Source organism: Zeus faber, assembly GCF_960531495.2.
Source record: "Zeus faber genome assembly, chromosome: 13".
NCBI classification, from domain to species: Eukaryota; Metazoa; Chordata; class Actinopteri; order Zeiformes; family Zeidae; genus Zeus; species Zeus faber.
The window spans coordinates 2,445,065-2,467,405 of NC_137198.1; the positions used below are offsets into that span (position 1 = coordinate 2,445,065).

The 22,341-nt window shown below is 47.0% G+C and overlaps 2 protein-coding genes across 2 annotated transcripts in view; one reads left to right on the top strand and one right to left on the bottom strand.

Moving 5' to 3' along the window:
* Positions 1 to 14,859, bottom strand: part of heatr5a (HEAT repeat containing 5a) — a gene marked incomplete at its 5' end in the record, with an annotated part of 28,711 nt that extends 13,852 nt beyond the window's left edge. The window contains 19 exons of the mRNA XM_080012684.1: positions 726 to 915; positions 2,694 to 2,853; positions 3,482 to 3,672; positions 3,989 to 4,094; positions 5,254 to 5,408; positions 5,501 to 5,652; positions 5,921 to 6,030; positions 6,317 to 6,419; positions 6,736 to 6,888; positions 7,476 to 7,587; positions 7,764 to 8,014; positions 9,950 to 10,057; positions 10,974 to 11,244; positions 11,803 to 11,960; positions 13,070 to 13,241; positions 13,552 to 13,701; positions 13,875 to 13,983; positions 14,358 to 14,569; positions 14,662 to 14,859. Coding sequence (XP_079868810.1) covers positions 726 to 915; positions 2,694 to 2,853; positions 3,482 to 3,672; positions 3,989 to 4,094; positions 5,254 to 5,408; positions 5,501 to 5,652; positions 5,921 to 6,030; positions 6,317 to 6,419; positions 6,736 to 6,888; positions 7,476 to 7,587; positions 7,764 to 8,014; positions 9,950 to 10,057; positions 10,974 to 11,244; positions 11,803 to 11,960; positions 13,070 to 13,241; positions 13,552 to 13,701; positions 13,875 to 13,983; positions 14,358 to 14,569; positions 14,662 to 14,859 — 3,061 coding nt within the window. The remainder of the gene's footprint in view (positions 1 to 725; positions 916 to 2,693; positions 2,854 to 3,481; positions 3,673 to 3,988; positions 4,095 to 5,253; positions 5,409 to 5,500; positions 5,653 to 5,920; positions 6,031 to 6,316; positions 6,420 to 6,735; positions 6,889 to 7,475; positions 7,588 to 7,763; positions 8,015 to 9,949; positions 10,058 to 10,973; positions 11,245 to 11,802; positions 11,961 to 13,069; positions 13,242 to 13,551; positions 13,702 to 13,874; positions 13,984 to 14,357; positions 14,570 to 14,661) is intronic.
* Positions 14,860 to 19,117: 4,258 nt separating this feature from the next.
* hikeshi (heat shock protein nuclear import factor hikeshi) lies at positions 19,118 to 20,438 on the top strand. The gene has a single exon (XM_080011836.1). The coding sequence runs from the start codon at positions 19,280 to 19,282 to the stop codon at positions 19,874 to 19,876; it is 597 nt and encodes a 198-aa protein (XP_079867962.1). The 5' UTR covers positions 19,118 to 19,279; the 3' UTR covers positions 19,877 to 20,438.
* Positions 20,439 to 22,341: the final 1,903 nt, after the last annotated feature.

Here is a 22,341-nt window from a genome sequence, read left to right on the forward strand (position 1 = left end):
GGGACACGGTACAGTTCATAGTACACACAGTACATAGTACACATAGTTCTCAAAGTACACAGAGTGCACACACATTCATTTTGTTGTGAATCATGTGAGTCAAAAGCTTTTTTGGTTAAATTAGGTGTTATTATGTGTAAATGGTGTTACACACAGCCTCCAGATTTCCCTGTTTTTGTGTGATCATTATGACCAAACTTTATTTTGCAGCGGCTTGTCTCAAAACTTGCAATGAAAGTTTTACAAGTTTCTTTGCAGTCAAGGAAAACAAATGTTTTTTTTAAACGAGAGTGATATGACATCACTTCCTGTGATAATATGGATTTAGCATGTCACAAAAACTACTAGAAATTTTTGTTAAATCTTTTGGGTCCCATTAATAAATCAATAAAATAAACAATCAGTTCAAACAGTTAGCAGTAAACAAAATCAGTTATGTGATGTAATTTTCAAAATTGCAATGAGAAGTTGAATTTTGGTCAATTATTGTGATCCCAAATTGCAATTTCCCGCAGCGACTGACATAAAGAAATAAGAAACTACTGTGTGTGTGTGTGGATGTGTGGATGTGTGTGTGTGTGTGTGTGTGTGTGTGTGTGTGTGCGGGTGTGTGTGTGTGTGTGTGTGTGTGTGTGTGTGTGTGTGTGTGTGTGTGTGCGTGTGTGTGTGTGTGTGTATGTGTTGTGTGTGTGTGTGTGTGTGTGTGTGTGTGTGTGTGGGCTCACTCTGCAGCTCGGGGCCCAGTGCGCTGATCAGAGCAAGCACGCAGCGCGCCAGGCTGAGCTGAACCTCCGGGTGTGTGTGTGGCGTGCACAGCAGCAGCCGCAGCAGCAGCGTGAGCGTGGACTCGGTGTGTGTGTGGAGCAGAGAGGGAGACAGGTCCAGCACCACAGACAGGCCTCGCAGAGCCCAGCTCTATGGGAGAGAGAAACCGGTAGAGAGAGAGAAAGAGAGACAGACAGAAATGATTATACATCATATGAGATTATTTACAATCGACGACCGCCCGATGGCACTGACTCCCATTGTGATAAAGTGCTTGAGACACATCAAAATCCACCCGCCCTACCTCACTGGACCCTCTCACTTTGCATACTGCCACAATCTATCAATCTTTCTACCGCCCTATCTCACATGGATATTAAGGGTACCTACGCTAGAATGCTGTTCATAGACTTCAGTTCAGCATTCAACACAATCATGGCTGGCAGGGGAAACTTTCCCTGCTAGGCCACAACACATCCATCTGTAATTGGATTCTGGACTTCCTGACAGAGAGACCGCGGAAAGTATGCATCAGCAGCAGAACATCAGGCTCCATCGCGCTAAGCACGGTATCCCCCAAGGCTGCCTGCTCAGCCCACTGCTGTTCAAGCCGCTGACCTACGACAGTTGTATGTGATGTACCAAGTACCAAGTCCAAATCCAACTACTTCATTAAGTGTGCTGATGACACAACAGGGGCGAGCCTCATCCGTAACAATGATGAAACATCACACAGCGAGGGCTGGACTGGTGGGCTGGTGCAATGACAACAACCTATCGCTCAACATAGAAAAAAACTGAAGAGATGGTTGTTGATTTCAGGAGGACGCCGGTTGACCACTCTCCACCGTCCATCAGCGGCTCCACAGTGGAGAGGGTCGACGACCTCACCTGGTCTCTCAATACCAACTCTGCAGTAAGGACGGCACAGCAAGGGCCCCCTGCACAGCCAGTCTGCCACTGCCCATCCTTACCACCTCACACAGAGGCACTGTGGAGGGTCTCCTGGCCGGCTGCATCACTGTGTGCTTTGGGAATTGCAAGACATCGGAACGCAAGACCCTGCAACGCATAGTGAGGACAACCCAGAAGATCATAGGGGTCTCTCTCCTCTCCATCCGGGACATCTTTCAGAGGCTGCTCTGTGAGTTTCCGCAAAGACCTTTTTCCCCCAAGCTGTCAGACTTCTAAATACATCAAACACATAAGTACCCCACCCCCACACTACATCCCTACTCCGCACACTCCCTCCTCCCTCCCCACATGACATGTTGGATCCTCCACACACGCACGCACACAACTCACCTGGACTATAACTCCCTGCTCCTGCAATGGTCAATTCATGACTACCCTGCACTGACACTTTACACCATCATCTCCGCTGTGCCTCTAACTAAAACTGTGTATAATTACCAATGAGGTTTACTGGTAAGGCATTACATATATTATTTATATTTTTAAAGTTTTCAAATTACTGTTGAAATTACAGTACTGTAATTTATATTAGATATTCTGATCGTATGTTATCCACTGTTTTTAATCATATTTCTTATCCAGTTTTTATATTGCTAAATAATGTATTTTACTTGTTTACATATGGTTGCTCTGTTTACATACAGGTGCTTACATCGCACTTTAAGCGCCAGCAGTCATAGCATGCTGCAGACCCGCCTTTCTGTATTATGTGTCACTGTAATATGTTTTGTGACTACGTTGTATTTTGTGTTGACACCTTGGTCCGTGGGGAACGACATCTTGTTCCCGTATACTTTTGTATGTGGATGAATGACAAATAAACTTGAACTCACCAGACGTGGAATTGGAAACTGCATGTGATAAGTGAAGTCAGATCAGATCAGTACAGCTAAAAGTGTGTGTGAGTGTGCATGGGTGTGAGAGTGTGTGTGTGTGAGTGTTTTTGCACGTGCCTGCACTTCAGGGGAGGTGCTGTCCTGGCTCAGGGTGAACAGGACCCCCAAGCATGTGGAGAGCTGCTGAGGAGACCTGATGCCCCCTGCGTAGCGCTGCAGCGCCCCCACGCTGAGCGCCAGGCCACTGCGCGTAACTGCATCCCGGGCCGTCCGCAGCCTGGACCCAGAACCACAGGGTGACCACCAGTTTGCTACTGGGAGCACTGGGAGCCACCCAGTACCACCCCTACACAATCTGCAAAACTGTAATTATAGTTAGATAGCGGCCTTTTTAGTACAAGTACTCCTCACTTAACGACCTACTTGTTTAACGACCGTTCGGAAGTCTTTATTGTACACTGTGTACAATACCAAGCATCTCATCACCCTATATATATATACACACTATATAAATTATATACAGTGTATACAGCTCATCTCATGACCATCTCATGAATTGCCACGCCCCTTTACAATGAAATAACGCTATATATACTATAAACACTATATACAATATATATACACACTATATACCAGCCATGCCCCCTTACCGTGAAATAACATGGGTCCTCGCTTATTGACCAATTCGCTTAACGACCTGGTCCTAGGAACGGAACTTGGTAGTTAAGTGAGGAGTAACCGTACTTTTATGAATATCTTTGTAAAAGTATGAAATGTTTTTCTGTTTGAGTATTTGAGATAAATCTGTTCTCAGCAGGTCCAGTGTAGAGACAGAGTTTTGAATAAAACGACACAACTCAGTTCTTACTATAACGAAAGTCTGCATAAGGCCATTATCAGCCTACCTGTCGTAGCAGAGCAGGGCAACTGACACAGTGAACCCGGGCTCATCCACCACGTGCACCAGCCTGGCCAGGCCTTCGGCCGCCGCACAGCGGAGCAGGGGGCTGGGGTTCTCCAGAGCCCCAGAGAGCAGCACCAGGGCTGGGGACCGGAGCTCCTCGGAGCCCAGGGCCACCCCACTCTCATCCAGGAGCTGGGGGGAGGGGGATGTTATGGTTCTGTTAGATTCAGATTCTAAATATCATTTTATGAAGGCTGTATGCCTGTATCTGCATCTGTAAACACTCCTGACGTTGGGCCATTCGGCAAGATCTGTTGAAGCTCTGCTTAAAGCCAACCTATGCTACAGTTATTAACTTCCATGTTCATCTTGTGCAACGGTTAATCATTTTATGCCAATTTCATGTTTGTAAACACAGTCATGTGCTGTTGTATGTAGCACACGGAACAAATGAACAAAATAAATATGTGAAACTAAGTGAAACCGTCTGTAAGAGGACGTGCAGTACCTGGAGCAGCCTACAGAGTGCAGCACACACCAGGGTCTGGGCATTCTGCTGCTTCTGTCCCTTTAACTGGTTCACTGTGTCCATGAACTGCTGCAACACCTGGAGCCTGAGAGACAGACAGACAGACAGACAGAGGTTCTTAGAGTCTCAAATCATCATTATTTTAATAAATCAATGATAAACAGCTGCTCCTGTTACATCAGTCTAGTCAGCAGGTTTAACTAGTCAGCTGCTGGTTACCGGGTTGGTTACCCAACTAGTTACCTGGCTGGTTACCTAACTAGTTATCTGGCTGGTTATCGGTCTCGTTACCTGACTGGTTACCTCACTAGTTACCTGTCTGGTTACCAATTTTGTTACCTGGCTATTTACCTAACTATTTACCCGACTGGTTACCTAACTAGTTACCTGGTTGGTTAGCTGACTAGTTACCTGGCTGGCTACCTGACTATTTAGCTGGTTGGTTAGCTAACTAGTTACCTGGCTGACCACCTGACTGGTTACCTAACTAGTTTCCTGGTTGGTTACATAACTAGTTACCTGACTGTTTACCTAACTAGTTACCTGACTGGTTACCTAACTAGTTACCTGGTTGGTTAGCTGACTAGTTACCTGGCCGGCTACCTGACTATTTAGCTGGTTGGTTAGCTAACTAGTTACCTGGCTGACCACCTGACTGGTTACCTAACTAGTTTCCTGGTTGGTTACATAACTTGTTACCTGACTGTTTACCCAACTAGTTACCTGACTGGTTACCTAACTAGTTACCTGGCTAGTTACCTGGTTGGTTACCTAATTGGTTAAATGGCTGGTTACCTTAGTAGTTACTTGGCTGGTTACCTAACCGGTCCAAGACTTCCTCTTCCGTGCGCCGGTCATTGTTTACAGTCCGTGTGGAGAGCAAAAGGGGCGGAGCGCACTGGCAGAGACGCAACACCCGCTGGCTACACCGGAGCCCACAAATATTGTCCCTTGTCCCCAGAGTCCATCCTCATCCGACTGATAGCCGACGGGTTCCAAGATTGTCTAACTAGTCACCTGGCCGGTTACCTAACTAGTCACTTGGCCGGTTACCTAACTAGTCACCTGGCTGGTTACCTAACTAGTCACCTGGCTGGTTACCTAACTAGTCACCTTGCTGGTTACCTTACTAGTCACCTGGCTGGCTACCTAACTAACCACCTGGCTGGTTGCCTAACTAACCACCTGGCTGGTTACCTAACTAGTTACCTGGTTGGTTACCTAACTATTTAGCTGCTGCTTGCCTGGTTGCTGTGATGATGTGGGGGAACAGCACTCCAAACAGCTCCACAGCAGCAGTGGTCAGAGCAGTTTGAGGGGGGGGCGGAGCCGGAGCATCCTGGCTCCTCCCACAGAGGCTAAAGGGGTCGTTGTCAAGGCAACCGCCTCCACCGTGGAGCTGGGAGGGGGGTGGATACACAAAATCACCTTAGGACTTCGATCATCGTTCGTATAAAACTATGAATATTAAAAGGAAGAGACGTCACCGACCTGCTCCAGGTCGTGGGGGGCGGGGCAGACCAGCGTCAGGTCGTCATGGTGACAGCAGGCGGGCAGCAGCGTCAGCTCTGAACATGACTGGACGCTGCTCTCTGGACCCGACAGCTCACACACCAGCTGCTTCATTACTACGCCATAACTCTCTGATGGAGTACAGGTGCATCATAGGAGACAGGAAGAGGTGCATGATGAGAGACAGGAAGAGGTGCATCATAGGAGACAGGAGGAGGTGCGTGATGGGAGACAGAAAGAGGTGCATCATAGGAGACAGGAAGAGGTGCATCATAGGAGACAGGAAGAGATGCGTGATGGGAGACAGAAAGAGGTGCATGATGAGAGACAGGTAGAGGTGTGTGGTGGGAGACAGGAAGAAGTGCGTGATGGGAGACAGGAAGCGGTTACCATGGTTACCTTGGTAGGCGTGGGGCGGCAGCAAGGTGAGGACCTGGTAGAGCCTCAGTCTGTAGAGGATGAAGGTCGGTCTGAGGGAGTTTCCATAGAGTTTGATCAAAGAAGTGCACCTGGAAACACAGAGAGTGATCTTGTCAGGAAATTATTTTTGCGGCATTACTACGTTGAGATGAGAACACACATACAGGCACAAAATGTAACAAACTCACATCTCACACGTACAACATGTCAATATGAATAATGAGCTAGAACTACACTATACAAACACGATGCGATGATACCATCACACATTTACAATAAATGAATACAGAGTCAATACAGTAAAGAACAGATTACGGAACAAAGGATACAAACAGGGCGGTGTGTGTGTGTGTGTTTCTGTGTGGGAGCACTGACTTTGTGAGCAGAGCCACGGCACAGGCCAGAGGCGTGGCCAGACGACTGACGATGTCATCAGAGAGGAGGAGCTCTCTGCAGTGGAGGAGGAGGCTGCTGAGGGCTACACACACGCACGGATACACACACGCGTGGAAACGCACGCACGCACGCACAGATACACACACACACACACACACACACACACACACACACACACACACACACACACACACACACACACACACACACACACACACACGTACACGTACGTACACGTACGTACACACACACTTAATTAAATTAACTTAATGTTTGGGCTAAAAAATCTGTTCATAAAAATAATCTTACAAAGTTTTCCAGGTGCATTTACTCTATATTCAAGCCCCAAATTCCTTCCTGCTTCTGAGCAGCAGGGGGCGTAGCAACGTGGTACTGACCGCACAGCGCACCCGCTCGGCCCTCCAGCGTCACCTGCCACGTGAAGTAGTCCCCCCGGTGCAGCTCCATGTCCAGGTCCCTGAGGGATGGAGGGAACACACACCTCCACAGGGGGAGGAGGGAGGGCAAGAGGGGATGCACCGAGGCTGGGCCTGTAGAAAACACATACATGTACAACATAGATGTTGAAAACGCCAAAAACTACATCATACAGCTCCTTCGTGTACTATTACTGTTTATTTTACTTATTTATAATTACTATTTAGCACTACCTCCGTCATCCACACTTCAATATTCTGCATTGTTGCACTCATTGTAAATATTGAAAATACTGTATATTACAAAATACATACATATACACACACACATATAAACATACATATATATGTATATATATGTACACACACACACACACACACACACACACACACACGGCTGCTTATATAGACGGAAATGAGAACTCTCGCTGTCGCACAATGTAGACAAACGCTGCTGCTGTTTGTTGTCGTTACTGTAGTTTTTCTAAGCTGATTCCAGCTCCATCGCCATGGAAACACAAACCGTGAAATTGGTGAGACTCTGCTTGGCGGCACTTTGGCACTTCACACCTGTTTTTTTTTTGTTTTTTTTTTGGTTGAATTGTCAATTACTCGGAAGGAGGCGGATTTCACAGTCCGTGACGGTATTTTTACGGCCGTGAACTCGGTACTGCCCTATGTATATACAGTACATATAATACCCAGCGTGCACAGTGCAGCGACCAGCATCCATCCAGCCTGCGCTCTGTGCACCGACAGACGGCTGTTCTGACAGGCCGAGCGCAGCAGCTCCTCAGCCAAGGACAGAACCAGCTGCATGGAAACAATATCATATATACAATATAATATATTAATAATATGGACATTTTCTAAATATGTTGGATGACGTTATTAGCTCAATGTGTTCTGTTACTACAAATTATGCTGGTGGTTTCATATTATTTTATCAAAAGTTCTTGTTGTAGTTTCAGATTATTATTACTGCTCACCTTTGCCTTGCTGTGTGGGATTCCAAGGGTGCAGTTCTGCACTCCAGCCAACAGGGCGGCGATGGCTGCACTGTATCCAGCCACCGCCTCAGGACAGGACTTTAGCGCCGCTAGCCGCTCAGCACAACGATCCAGTAGCAGAGAAGTCTGGGACGGCATCGCCAAGGCAACGCAGCGCAGAGACCAGGCGGCAGCCAGGCGAGCTGCAGCCGCCGGGTGGAGGAGGATGGAGAAGAGTGTGTCCAACAGAGCTACACACACACACACACACACACACACACACACACACACACACACACACACACACACACACACACACACACACACACACACACGTTATATTTCTAAAGCCAAGACACACTGCAGTCCCTTCAACCTCGAGATGGGACCGATCTGATCCAATATCAGTAGCCGATACTGACGTCATTCACTCTCGGATATCCAACTGATCCAACTGCCGATCCAAACCCCATTCCATGGCTTGAGCTGGACCAAGAAACCGCCGTTTTACATGGCTCATGAAATTGTCTGCCTCGAAAATTTAACTCCAACTGGCAGTTGGAATTGGGCAAACCGTCACTGCGCAGCATCCATTAAGCTGTGTTGTAGGGCTACAGGAATGAAATCCGAAATTCAAATATAATTTGAATATTAATAAAAACACTGAAATTGCCATTGGATTGTGTATTTATTTTTTTTTATAAATAAATAATTGATTATCAATGTTTTGGCTAACATTAGCGAATCAATTCACATGTGATGAGCAATAAAGTTCAATATAAGTTCATCCAGTTTGTTGCACAGTGAAATATTCCTGGTAACGGTCCATGTCGGTGGAGACCAGACCAGCAAACGCAGGAAACACAATAAAGGAAGAAAACGCACCGGTGTGTTTCCTTTAAAGTGAGGGTCCAGGTGAAGATCACTCTTCCAGATTCCATGTGATGTGAAGTCACAATGTGAAACCCATTTGATAGAGTTCAAACTTTAAATCTTACGTGTTTTATACACACACCTGATACGTTGTGTAGGCTTCCGTAAACAAGACGAGGATCCTCCACTTGTCAATGAAAACTTTCATCCCTGTGTTGTTATGGATTAGGAGAAGCGGGTGGAGGAAGATCTAAATCATATCGCGGACCTTAATCTGACCAGTGTGATAGATCCAAGTCAGTGTAAGCAGCGCGTACTGGACTTCAATTTCCACGATGATAGTCAGTTGCCGTGGCGACCTCGAACGGCAGCAACCGGAAAGAAGAAGAAAATAGTCAGTTCTCCAACAGCGGCGCCGAGAACTACAGCGATCCTGAATCTGATACCGTCTTTATCCCGGTCTTGGAGAACATTTAAAACAGCGGAGTTCAACCTGAATGTGACGATGAAACGGAATATTTTCAAGAACCACCGGAGGAGACCCACGATACGCCTGTTGTTGCTACAACGGAAGAAGTTGATGACGTGATGAAGTCTGTTGAGGTTGGTGATGCAGATTATGAACAAGTAGCAATGGACAAGATTCTCAACTTTACCTGCAAAGGCAGCCAGGGCCGAAAAGAAAATGAAAAGAGGCCCCAAACAGGCTCTCAGAGTGTAGCTGGGGTAGAGTTGGGGTTAGCCCACATAATAACATCCAATTCACAAACAAGGGCACTAATAGCTACACCCAGTAAGATGGAAATCATTAGCGTCTGCAGAGAGATGGTGGTAACTGCACAATAATATTTAAAAAAAGCCAGCACCTTCAGTGCTTCCGCTCTGCCCACGATCAGACCCTGTTGGGGTCTCCATGCCTAACACTGTATTCACATGCTTATCTTTTTACAGAAGAACCTCAACATAATGCACCTTGTTATTTTTACATTTAACATTGGCAATATAAGTTTGTACCCTGTTTATTTAAAATAGAGAAGACTGCACATTATAACAAATTTGAATGGTTTTCTCCCCTTGATTTCATAGAGTACAGACAGAAACCAGGCCTAGTCAGTCATGCTGCCATTTTTCTGAATGGAAGTTGGTATTTGTAAATCGGCAAAATAAAAAGTTAATTGTTTCAAGGGTGATGTGCTGTTATTTTTTTCTTTAATATTAAGATACGGAAACCGTACTGTTACTGTGCCCATGACGCATATCGAACTGTGGGCCAACTGTACTGTTGCATCCTTAGAGTGTTTGTGTGTGTGTACCTGTGCTGGTGTCCATGATGAGTGGAGCAGCAGAGGAGTCAAGCTTCTGGAGGATGCTTCCCAGCTCCAGCAGTAAAACCAGCACCACGTGTCGACTGGCAGAGAGTTCTGCAGCGGACAGCACGCTCTCCATGTTACTGCTAGCATGCACAGCGTCTGAGCCCCCCCCCCCCACGCACACACACACACACACACACACACACACACACACACACACACACACACACACACACACACACACACACACACACACACACACACACACACACACACACACACACACACACGTTCAGCCCTAAACCAAAACTGCAAAGTAGTGAAAAGGCCAAATTAGTCCTAAATAGGACTAATTTTAACATAATGACCATAAACATCATGTTTCACAAAAGGGTTAAGGTTAGTATAGAGTATATTTCTTTGCTACAATTGCAGTGGAATACAAAGGTGTGGTCACCCAAGGCCAAAATGCTAAATGCTAAGTGAACGGAAGCTGACTGAACCACTCAACTGTCAAAAGGAGAGCAATGGTTGGCAGCAAGATTTCTCCACCGTTACTCCCAGCTACGCCCCTCCAGGATTCTCCATCACTCCATCAGACGTTGCAGCCCAACAGTATAACTATAGAGTCACTGGGTGGAGTGTTCTCCAGCATCCCCCTGTGTGCCTCCTACCGCAGCCAGAAAGGTAAAGTTCTATGTCCCCACGCAAACCCTTTTGCCAAGGTCCAGCATGATTAGGCCCACTCTACCTGCCAGCCACTCCACACCAGACCAAGATGACTCAGCACCTTGTGGGTGGTAATACCACAAGGCATTTTCATTCATCATTCAGTGACTTGAGTGATCTCCACAAAGTCACCATTCCTTCATCCATCATCCAGCAATCATGGTTGTGTAGAGCTTTGTTCAGAGGAAACACACGCAGATCAGAAAAGGAGAGAAGGAGGGAAACAGAGAAGGGCTGAAGGTGGTGGAGGACGTAGAAGAGCTCAGTGGAGGATGGAAGAGAAGATAGGGGTCCTGACCTGTGGCTGGTTTATGGGAATGCAGGGCCATGCAGATGAGCGTAGCAGCACTGGCCAGAGCCTTCTCCCCGAGCATGGAGTTGAGGCTGCTCCTCAAGATGAAGGAGACGCAGCGGGCCGTGGTGGTGGCGCTGTCCCCGGGGCCCTGGGCGGCCCCGGGTCCCTGGGCGGCCCTGGGGAGCGACGCCAGGTCCATCAGCAGGGGCAGCAGCCGGGGCAGGTTGGTCTCCAGCCAGGAGCTGCCCAGGGTGGAGATGAACACCACGCAGGACTGAGGGGAACAGGACACCACACGGTTTGCTTCTTAAAGGGAGATGTCACTGGAGCTAGGCTAGCTGATCCCTTTTGTAGCCACGCATTCAGCTAACACAGTAAGCATGCAGCCTGTTGCTCAGAAAGATGAAATAATTGACCTTCTCGCCTGAATCTGAGACACAAAGACAATTTCCCTTTAAACACAGTCATACAAAGAACAGAAGAAGAAGAGTGAATTATGTGATGTATCCCCCCCCTGTGAGGGTTATATATATATGTATATATATCTGTTACCAGTAGTTACCATGACAACTGACCCGTGTCCCTAGTGCTGTTGTAACAATAACAGGCAAGTTGTGTGGCTAATAGTGTTACCATGATAAATGAATAGCAAAAAAAGAGTGTTACTATAATAAGCAGCCTACATGGATGTTGTACCAAAACAACTGAATCGTGTGGATACTATGGCGACCGATCTGCTAGATAGCTTGTTCACCATGACAACCGACCAGTGTGGGATGCCATGACGACGGACCATGTGTCTACTTAGGGTGTTGTTGCCATGGAAACGAACCTGCGTGACTCCGATTCGGACATCCCGGCTGACGGAGCTCGTTCCCTTCAGTTTGTCTCCGCTCGCCCTCAGGAACCCGGCTCCGCCCCGCAGGAAGCCTCCCGACAACACATCCATGGCCTCCTCCAGGCTCCGCCTCTTCACACCCGGCCTGAGGGCTGCCGGGAGACACAACGGGGGTTCAGCCAATACAGGGTTAAACTCATCTGGGGAGGTTTTCTGGGTGACTGTGAGCTGTGATTGGCTAAACAGGAGGAAGGTTCTCAGGTCCAGAACCAGAACGGCAGCAGAGCAGAGAGCTTATATTGTGATAAAAACCGGCTGGCTGCACATTATCCCTAACTTAATGTCGCAGGGCTCGACATTAATGTTTGTCCACTTGCCTTGACTTGTCTAATGTAAGGTTATCTGAAAATAAACTGCGTACTGTATTGCTGAAGCTGAGCTTTTCCTGCTGAGCAGCACGGCGGGGGCGGAGTATGCACGCAGCTTGTGCATTCTAATAATTTAAAGAAAAAGTGTGCGCCGACTCAATAAAGATGATGTATTTTACAATACGTCCACTTCATTTGTCCACTTGATAGGGCAGAACAGAGTACTGTTAGCCAGTCTGCCCGCCGAGCCCCGTTAATCAGCACGAGTGAGGAGTAAGTTTTAAATATGACACCCCACTTCACTTTGCTCTGCTCTCCATAAGAGAAGTTAACGTTATGGATATGATCTGGATTGTGATATTAAAGACAAGATAATAATGTTAAACGGAACATGACGCTGTGCATAGGTGGAGATTTCAGGGGGGAAGCAGGGGATACAGGACTTCTATTTTGTCATAAATGGAGACATTTCCACCAGAGAGACATTTCCACCATACATTGATGCAGAAAAGGCACAAATTGGTGCATAAAAAGTCAAAATTCATGTAAAGAATGCAGGAAATAAATTGTTTGACACTGAAAATGTCCTGGGGGAGGACCCCCAGACCTCCCGCTTAATGTGTCACCCCTAAATGTTTGAACTAAACTATGCCACTGAATAGAAGAGAAATCCCTTTTGGTTTTATTTATTTTTTAATAGGCCTACATTTTCCATTTCTGACTAAGTTTGGCTATCTAGCAAGTAAAACATCTCAGCCACTTGCCCAAAAAGCTTAATGTCAAGCCCCGTGTTTGGCCAAGATAATACTCTTACAGTTTGATAGTGGTTACAGTGGTGATAATGATTTCTGTTCACACATGATCCTCCTATAGGAGCACCAATCATGTCTCACCAGAAGGCTCCCGGGGTTCCAGGGCGGAGGCCAGCAGCGCCCCCAGCAGGCCAGCCAGTGCTGCCCTCACCTGGGGGCTGGAGCCCTCGAAGGCTCTGAAGCACAGTGTGGAGACGTTCTCCAGCTCAGAGCTCCACAGGAAGGCTGCCTCCCTCTGCAGCTCCAGGAGGCACTCCAGACGCGCGCACGCGCACACACACACACACACACACACACACACACACACACACACACACACACACACACACATAAATAAATAAATACATCCCTGCACTCTACACACACACAAACTGACCAGAGATGACCATGGATGACTAATTAACCACCCACAGGACTAGTTAACCATTCATAAGACCAGTTAACCACCCATAGGACTAGTTAACCATTCATCAGACCGGTTAACCATCCAGGGGACTAGTTAACCATTCATAAGACTAGTTAACCGTCCAGAAGACTAGTTAACCATTGAGAGGACTAGTTACCTTGGCGGCGGCGGCGCGGACGGCCAGGCAGCGGTCGGTCAGACAGACTCTGGCTGCCTTGTAAACGTCTCTGTGGGACGGGACGGCGCTTGCACCTAAACCACGCAAAACCTTCTCCACGCTCAGCAGGATCTCACAGCGCCCCTGAGACTGAACACACACAACCCCACGCCGCAACACAGGGTTACGCTGCTGGAGCGAGGAAATTGTTTTGCCTGATAAACTTCCCTCTGTGATGGGTTTCAGGGGGTTCTATTCCCGAGAGCAAGGCACTAACACTAGCACTGCAGGGTCGAGGGTTCTATTCCATGCGTCATACTGACCTCAGCGCTCTTCAGCGCCCTCAGCAGGATGGACAGAGTCTCTCTGAAAGAGTGAACCAACATCCGGCCCAACTGCTCAAACAGAGAACCTACACAGGCTATGGCCGCCCTGAGGCAGGGGGTGGGGTGGGGGTAGGGGGAAGAGGGCGGGGGTACAATTTAATGCAGAAAAGTTGCAGAAAAACTGCAAACTCTGGCAATCATTTCATTGGTTTTATTTGCATTAATTATTACTATTGCATTTCCTGGAGAGACTAAGTGGGTCTGTGTGTCTCTCAGTGTGTGTGTCTGGGTGTGTGTGCCAGGGTGTGTTTCTGTGTGTGTGTGTGTGCCTGTGTGTGTGTGTGTCCGTGTCTGCCTGTGTGTGTCTGCCTGTGTGTCTGCCTGTGTGTGTCTGCCTGTGTGTGTCTGTCTGTATGTGTCTGTCTGTACGCGTGTGTGTGTCCGTGTCTGTCTGTGTATCTGCCAGTGTGTGTCTCTCACAGTCTGGAGGGCAGGCTGGAGGGGGCGTCGTCCTTGCTGCGAATGGTGTCGTTACACCGCTCCACCAGCAGGCTGCAGGGCATGGGGTCTCCCAGGCGCAGCAGCAGGGCCAAGCAGTGGGCCAGCAGCCAGCGGGAGGGGGGCCCCGGGGAGCCACCCAGGACCCCCATCAGCTGATCCAGGAGGCGGGGCTGGAGGGCCCGGAGGTCCGCCTGGGGGCGGGGTGGTGGTCAGACACTGTACGGTATGAACACCTCTTCTCCTCCCATCCCTCCTCCACCTCCCCCCTCCCCCTCCCCCTCACCCTCTCAGCAGCAGGGAGGACTTTCTTCAGGTGACTCATCCATTGGTAGATGAACTCTTCTCTCTCTTGTTCTTCCAGTCGGTTGCAGACCTCCTCGTCCAGCAGGAAGCTGTCAGCGAGCTCCATCGCTGCTCCGGCTCCTGGGGCGGCAGGCCCCACCCACTTCCTGTCGCCCTCGTGTCCGTGCGGCAGGACCATCAGGTGTTCCACACCTTCATCCCAACTCCTCTGGGGTAGACGGAGAGAAAAGGAGGATGAATGGAAGAGGAGACAGACTCCCAGGGGTTAAAGTTCACTGTTACACCTTTCATCTTCATTTTAAGCCAATATCAAATAATAATGATGATGTTCACTTGATTCATTAATCATTTCCTGAAATCTTTATGTTCCGATATGCAATGTTTGTGTGTGTGTTATTAAACTATCATAGAATGATACAAGGATAGAATGATGAGTCCATGAAAAAGACTGACAGTTATTTTAATGACAATGAATTAAACTATAAATTAATAATGGTGACCACGCCGCTCTGCTTTAGTGAGAAGTTTCGCCATGCAAAGCTACGCTGCTCATTGTTGTTGTCATGGTTACGTAATAAGCACACATGGCTGTTGATATCACGTGGTACTTTGCTTCTCTTTACATTGTGTCCTAACAGCCTGGATTTGTTAGAGGATAAGATCAGACTCTTTTTCAGCGTTTCTTGACTGTTCCGTCTCCAACGGAAGGATAAACTCTGGCTGCGATTGGGTCTTTCAGTGAATGAACAGTGTTGATATTCAGAGGCCGGCACAGGAGGATTCTGCCAACAGACTGGAGCAAACATAGAGGAGCCGCCATGAATTATTTAACAGCAGGGTTCTCGGGGTTCAGACTGAAACCCGGCGGAACAAACTGATCTCCCTCCAACACAAAGGGGTTGATCGGGGAGAGTCGTGGAGAGAGCGTCTCCATCACACACGGTTTCCTTCCATACACACGTTTCAATCCATAAGGACAGCGACGGGGTGCGCTGCGGGCACCCCGTCGCTGGAGCGCGTGTCGCTAGCGCGCACATCATCTGTGCCGCCGCAGCGGGAGACAGGTGCGCAGAACGCGCCCCAATCACTCCCTTTCGGCGCCCCGCCTCGGGATGGCGCCTGTCTTGCCTAACTGGCCCAGGCCAGCTAGGCAAGTGCATTGCAGTGCATCACTATGCAAACCAGTGAGCCCAATATGGACTAAAGTAAAGTACTAATAGTATATACTGCAGTAGTGCGTAGTAATACTATGCAGTGATATGAAATATTGTCAAAATACATCCATCTGTAGTTCAGTGAGATAGCAGTGAAAATAATAATCCTAATACTATAGGGCCCCACCGATATATATATATATATAGGTAGGCCAATAATACCAGCTGATATTTTGGTTCAAAAAGACTATCGGTAGAAATTTCACCAATAAAGGCAATACCAAAGGTTACACCACGCATTAACAGACTTTAATGCATGGTCAACAACTTATAACTAAGCTTCACAAACTATTGCATGATTCGCCTGTGGACCTTTCATTGTAGAGAAGATGAAGTGTAATCTTGGAGAACATTAAATAACCATTAAAGGATTGTCAGTCAGAAAGCTGAAGAGAAGACTGCGGAGATACGCCGCCTACCATAACATTATATTCACCCCTGTTGGGGTTTTAGCCCTAAGATCTTAATTTGACATTCCTTATTCACCCTCAAGTCAGTCAAAACATATTCCACACACGTGGAGTTGGCTTGCAGCTCCGGAGCAACGGGTCCCAATCGTGTCCGTTTTATCTTAGTTCCAAAGATTGAAAAAGTGGATGAAGTGTCTGTGAGGGACATGCAGTGTTGAATCCGTTTGTTGGGAACTTCCACGCGGAGTGATTTCCTTCCGCAGAGACACCGTGAGGCGGCACTCTGTGGACTACAGGAAGTAGACAGAGACCTGACAGGAAGTAGACATTTTTAGGATGAAGTCATAAAATAGTAACAAGTGTCTGGTCTCTCATCAGCCATCTCCCATCGTCCTCCTCCAGCCACGTGCCAACAGGGCTCTTAAAGAGACAGTGCCCCACCACCCACTTGCCCTGGACTTGTTTTTAAAAAGACAAAGATACAGCAGCAACTGAATTTCTTTGCAAATAAAATACTATTTTCATTTTAGATTTGTTGAATAAACATGTTGGTACTAAGCCAAAAAGGGACCCTCCAGTGTCAGTGGTTTAAAAGTCAGTAGTTTAAAGGTCAGCAGTTTAAAGGTCAGTAGTTTAAAGGTCAGTAGTTTAAACGTCAGTTGTTTAAAAGTCAGTAGTTTAAAAGTCAGTAGTTTATAAGTCAGTAGTTTATAAGTCAGTAGTTTATAAGTCGGTGGTTTATAAGTCGGTGGTTTAAAAGTCAGTAGTTTATAAGTCAGTGGTTTAAAAGTCAGTGGTTTATAAGTCAGTGGTTTATAAGTCAGTGGTTTATAAGTCAGTAGTTTATAAGTCAGTAGTCTATAAGTCAGTGGTTTATAAGTCAGTGGTTTATAAGTCAGTGGTTTATAAGTCAGTGGTTTATAAGTCAGTAGTTTATAAGTCAGTAGTTTAAAAGTCAGTAGTTTATAAGTCAGTAGTTTATAAGTCAGTGGTTTATAAGTCAGTGGTTTATAAGTCAGTGGTTTATAAGTCAGTAGTTTATAAGTCAGTAGTTTATAAGTCAGTGGTTTATAAGTCAGTGGTTTATAAGTCAGTGGTTTATAAGTCAGTGGTTTATAAGTCAGGAGTTTATAAGTCAGTGGTTTATAAGTCAGTGGTTTATAAGTCAGTGGTTTAAAAGTCAGTAGTTTATAAGTCAGTAGTTTATAAGTCAGTGGTTTATAAGTCAGTGGTTTATAAGTCAGTAGTTTAAAAGACATTAGTTCATAAGTCAGTGGTTTAAAAGTCGGTAGTTAAGTCAGAAGTTTAAGAGACATTAGTTTATAAGTCAGTAGTTAAGTCAGAAGTTTAAGAGACATTAGTTTATAAGTCAGTAGTTAAGTCAGTAGTTTAAGAGACATTAGTTTATAAGTCAGTAGTTAAGTCAGTAGTTTAAGAGACATTAGTTTATAAGTCAGTAGTTAAGTCAGTCGATTAAGAGACATTAGTTCATAAGTCAGTAGTTAAGTCAGTACTTTAAAAGACATTAGTTTATAAGTCAGTAGTTAAGTCAGTAGTTTAAAAGACATTAGTTCATAAGTCAGTAGTTAAGTCAGTAGTTTAAAAGACATTAGTTTATACGTCAGTAGTTAAGTCAGTAGTTTAAGAGACATTCGTTTATAAGTCAGTAGTTAAGTCAGTAGTTTAAGAGACATTAGTTTATAAGTCAGTAGTTAAGTCAGTCGATTAAGAGACATTAGTTCATAAGTCAGTAGTTAAGTCAGTAGTTTAAAAGACATTAGTTTATAAGTCAGTAGTTAAGTCAGTAGTTTAAAAGACATTAGTTCATAAGTCAGTAGTTAAGTCAGTAGTTTAAAAGACATTAGTTTATATGTCAGTAGTTAAGTCAGTAGTTTAAAAGACATTAGTTTATAAGTCAGTAGTTAAGTCAGTAGTTTAAAAGACATTAGTTTATAAGTCAGTAGTTAAGTCAGTAGTTTAAAAGACATTAGTTTATAAGTCAGTGGTTTAAAAGTCAGTAGTTTAAAAGTCAGTAGTTTATAAGTCAGTAGTTTATAAGTCAGTAGTTTATCTTTATCTTCTGCGGCTAAGGGCTAACGCCGCTAGCTGCTGGCTCTGTTAGCTCTGCTCGGCGTCAGTAAACTGAAAACAGGATTAAAATGTGAATGTTTTACCTCCGACTCCGGAACAACAGAAACTTTTCTTTATTTCGACGATTTTTCCCCAAAATCCTGTTTAAAAAGCAGCAAAGTGCGCAGCTCAAGCTGCTGCCGCCGGGACCCAGTCAGTCAAACGCAGCATCATCGATCAGTAGCAGAGCTCATGCTGCGTTCAAAGCCCACGAGAGTAATGGGAACTACGTAATTGTCGATTTTTGAAACGCTGTTGATTTCCGCTTTCCGTTTAAATCCAACGGGTGAACTGGGCTTTGCTTCCCGAAACAGTCTCCATTCGTGGGGAAATACTTACTCAGCCTGAAACAATCAATTATAATACATTGGAGGAAAGACGAATAAAGAAAAGCGATTGTATACTCCCAACTGGCCTTCATAGATACACCACTGATACTGAATTATTACTTGGTTATCAAATGATTGTTTCCATTATTTAGGGATGAGTGACTGTGCTCGTGTCTGCTGCTCCGTTGTAACTTATGCAGGAGGTTGTAGGAGGTGGAATCTGGCGACAGTTAACAACATGGACAGAACCTGCCTGTCAACAGTGTTGCTACGAGCAACGCGTTTCTTAAAGTCAATTCCCATACGACCTGAACGCAGCATAGGCAGTGGAGCGGATCGTCGAGATACGGATCGGGAGCGGAGAGGAAGAGTTCTGGAACTTTCCGTCGGAGAGGAAAGACAGAGCAGACACCTCCACCCGGTCACACCTCCACCCCGTCACACCTCCACCCCGTCACACCGCCACCAGGTCACACCGCCACCCCGTCACTCCTTCACCCCGTGTGAGGAGCGGGATGCTGGGCTGCCTGGTGGCCGGGAGGCCGCTGCAGACCGACGCGGTGCAGGTCGCTGGGGACAAGTTCGTGTTCCGCCTGGTGGACTACGAGCAGCTGAGCCACCTGGTGGTGCTGCTGCTGGGCACCGTGCCCTTCCCGCCGGGCACGGGCGGCGCGGTGTACTTCTCCTTCCCGGGCCCGGAGGGCGGCCAGGTGTGGCAGCTGCTGGGCTTCATTTCCAACGACAAGCCCAGCGCCATCTTCCGGATCTCGGGCCTGAAGGCCGGGGAGGGCGGGTCGCATCCCTTCGGGGGGATGTGCGCCCCCCGGGCCCCCGGCTCCGTGGCCCAGGTGGGGGTCTCCGTGGAGCCCCTGGAGCAGCTGGTCCAGCAGACCCCGGTGTCCAACGCCTCGGTGTCCACGGTGGAGCCCTTCCTGCTGTTCACCCAGAGGATGCTGGACAGTCTGTACAACTTCGCCTCGTCCTTCGCCCTCACCCAGGCCCAGATGAGCCCCAGCCCCACGGAGAGCTTCATCCCGGCCAGCTGCCTCCTCCGCTGGTACCAAAACTTCCAGAGACGCCTGGCCCAGAACCCCAACTTCTGGAGGAGCTGAAGACCCAGGACCCCCAGACACCCAGGACACCCAGGACACCCAGGGACTCAGCAGACCCCATTACAGTGTTTTTACTGTTTTCTGTGCAACACACCGAACTGGGAGGAGGACGTTCCCTCCACTGATCTGCTTGCTTCCAGGGTGCTGTTGACATGTTGGAGCCCAGGTCCCGGAGGCAGGTTGTCCATGTGTAAGGATGTTTTCTTCCACATGTTCCCACGTCTGGGAAAAAAACTGAAAACATCTGGACATCCCCAAGAAGTCTCGTAAATATACATAATAGGAATCAATAAGTCATTGTCTGCGATTTGAATTTGGTTTTTATGGCGTCGTTTGTCCATGTATTTATTTTTGTCCAAATGAGTCAAGTTCAGCTCAGATGCTGTGGAAGCCTCTGAGTCACTGAGTTTTAAGGTGTTTCTCAGGATTCCCCGACATCTGGACAACAACGTGGGAAACAGCCACATTCAGTTGTACAGTCAACCCATAATATCTATATCTGCCACACCATACAATTATTATGTGATGACTATTGGCTCCGATTAAACGACAGACCCCTGGACGCGTGGCTGGTTGGCGTCCTCTGTTCTCTGTGACGTGGTTTCTTATTGTTGTTTCCGTGAATCTGTCGTCAGGCGGAACCGGGCTTGTGCTGCTGTTCGTGGAGCTTCTCAGGGTTCACTGTGCGACGGGAGAATTGAACCAGATTTAACACCAATTGGGCCATTCTGAAAATGATCTTTAATAATTCGCCAGTTATACCCGATAACACATACACGATGAAATGATTAAACTGACACTCCGATCAAAAATCAGTGGAACAGATATGAAGGAAAAAGCACAAAGAGATTTTAAGTTCTATGATAATGTAAACCATGAAAACAAATCACAGGTGGAGTACACGCAAATCCTAAATGATAGAATGAAATAACACTGGAAAAAACATGCAAAATAACAATATTTGATACAAAATATTCAAGAAAAAGTAAACCAAGAACTACGGATGAAAGAAAACTAAATGAACTGAACTAAAGAGGAAATAGAAGAAAAAGAAAGAAAGAAAATGTCTTTAAAGTTAAAGTCTTGAACCAGTCCCCTCCTCCAACGACCCCAGACATCATGAAACTGAGTAGAAATAAAGCCCCGAAACGAGACCAGCAGCTCGGCGAGGCCCCTGTGGGGCCCGGGGGCCAGAGAGCGGCTCTACCCAAGGCCCTGGTCCACATAGTACTACACACTGTTCTGCATCCTGTGCCAATCAAACATTCCCAAAATGTTTTCTGCGATCAAATGACACCCAGTACTTAAAAAAAACTATAGTTAAGCCTTAGCCAATCGGATGGGCTCGTTTCAAGAGCCTTGGTGAGGAAGTCAACCCTTCGTGTGCTGGTCTGAGATGAGAATACAATAGAAAATGTTGGTCATCACTATTTTGTACAAATGTTTGAAAGAAAAATTGTTTTTCGGGAAGAAAAAAAAAAAAGTTGGGGAAAATGTTGAGTCGGAAGCGTGAAGCTGGAGAAACTGAAAGACGTGGAGTTTCCACGGAGACGGGTCTTTACGTTGTGAAATGGCCTCAGACCCTGGAGCGGTGGAGGTGCTCTGGGGTGTGGAACCTGCAGCCGGACGCGCCCTCACGCCCCCCGCTCTGACTCCGCTGACGGAGACCGGGGCGTCCTCGTCCTCCCGGGACCTTCCCGTTCCCCGGTGACTTGAACCTGGGCCGACCGGGTCCCAGGTCGGGTTCTGACCCAGGAGGAGTCCTGTGCTCCGCCTCCAGGTCGACACCGCGTCGCTCCACAGGTTGAAAGGATGTGAAACACCAACGGGTCTCAGCCCCGTGAAGCCCAGAGCGGCTCCCACCGCCACCGAGGGCCCAGATCCACAGAGAGCCCCACGCTGGAGCAGCTGCTTCCTCTTCTCGTGGAGACGAGAACTTCCACCTGATTCTGACCTCATCAGGTTCTGACCCCATCAGGTTCTGACCCCTTCATGGTTCTGATCTGAGACCTGCAGCTTCTGCAGCAGGTCTCATTTACTTTAAAAGATCCACCTGCAGAAGAACATAACTGGACGCACCACACTGCCATTATAACAGGTGAGACGACATCTACCTGTCTGTCTGTCTGTCCATCTGTCTATCCATCGACCCATCTATCTGTCTGTCTGTCCATCTTTACCTTTTATGAATAATTATTTTTTCATAGTAATTGTGTTTGTTAATAAAACTTTTCTTAGTTTGGTCTCATTTCAAATGATTTAAATGTGTTTGGTGGTTTCATGAGTAGATTTAGACGTAGAACATTAGAGGAGAAGGAGCAGAACGAGTCGCCTTTTATTATATAATGTGTAATATTAATATTTTTTCGCATCGTGGAATCCTGGATTGTGATTGGTCGATAGCAGAAACCAGTGGGCAGTTATTTCTGAATAATGACCCTCGCTACGGGCAACCACTCCCCCTG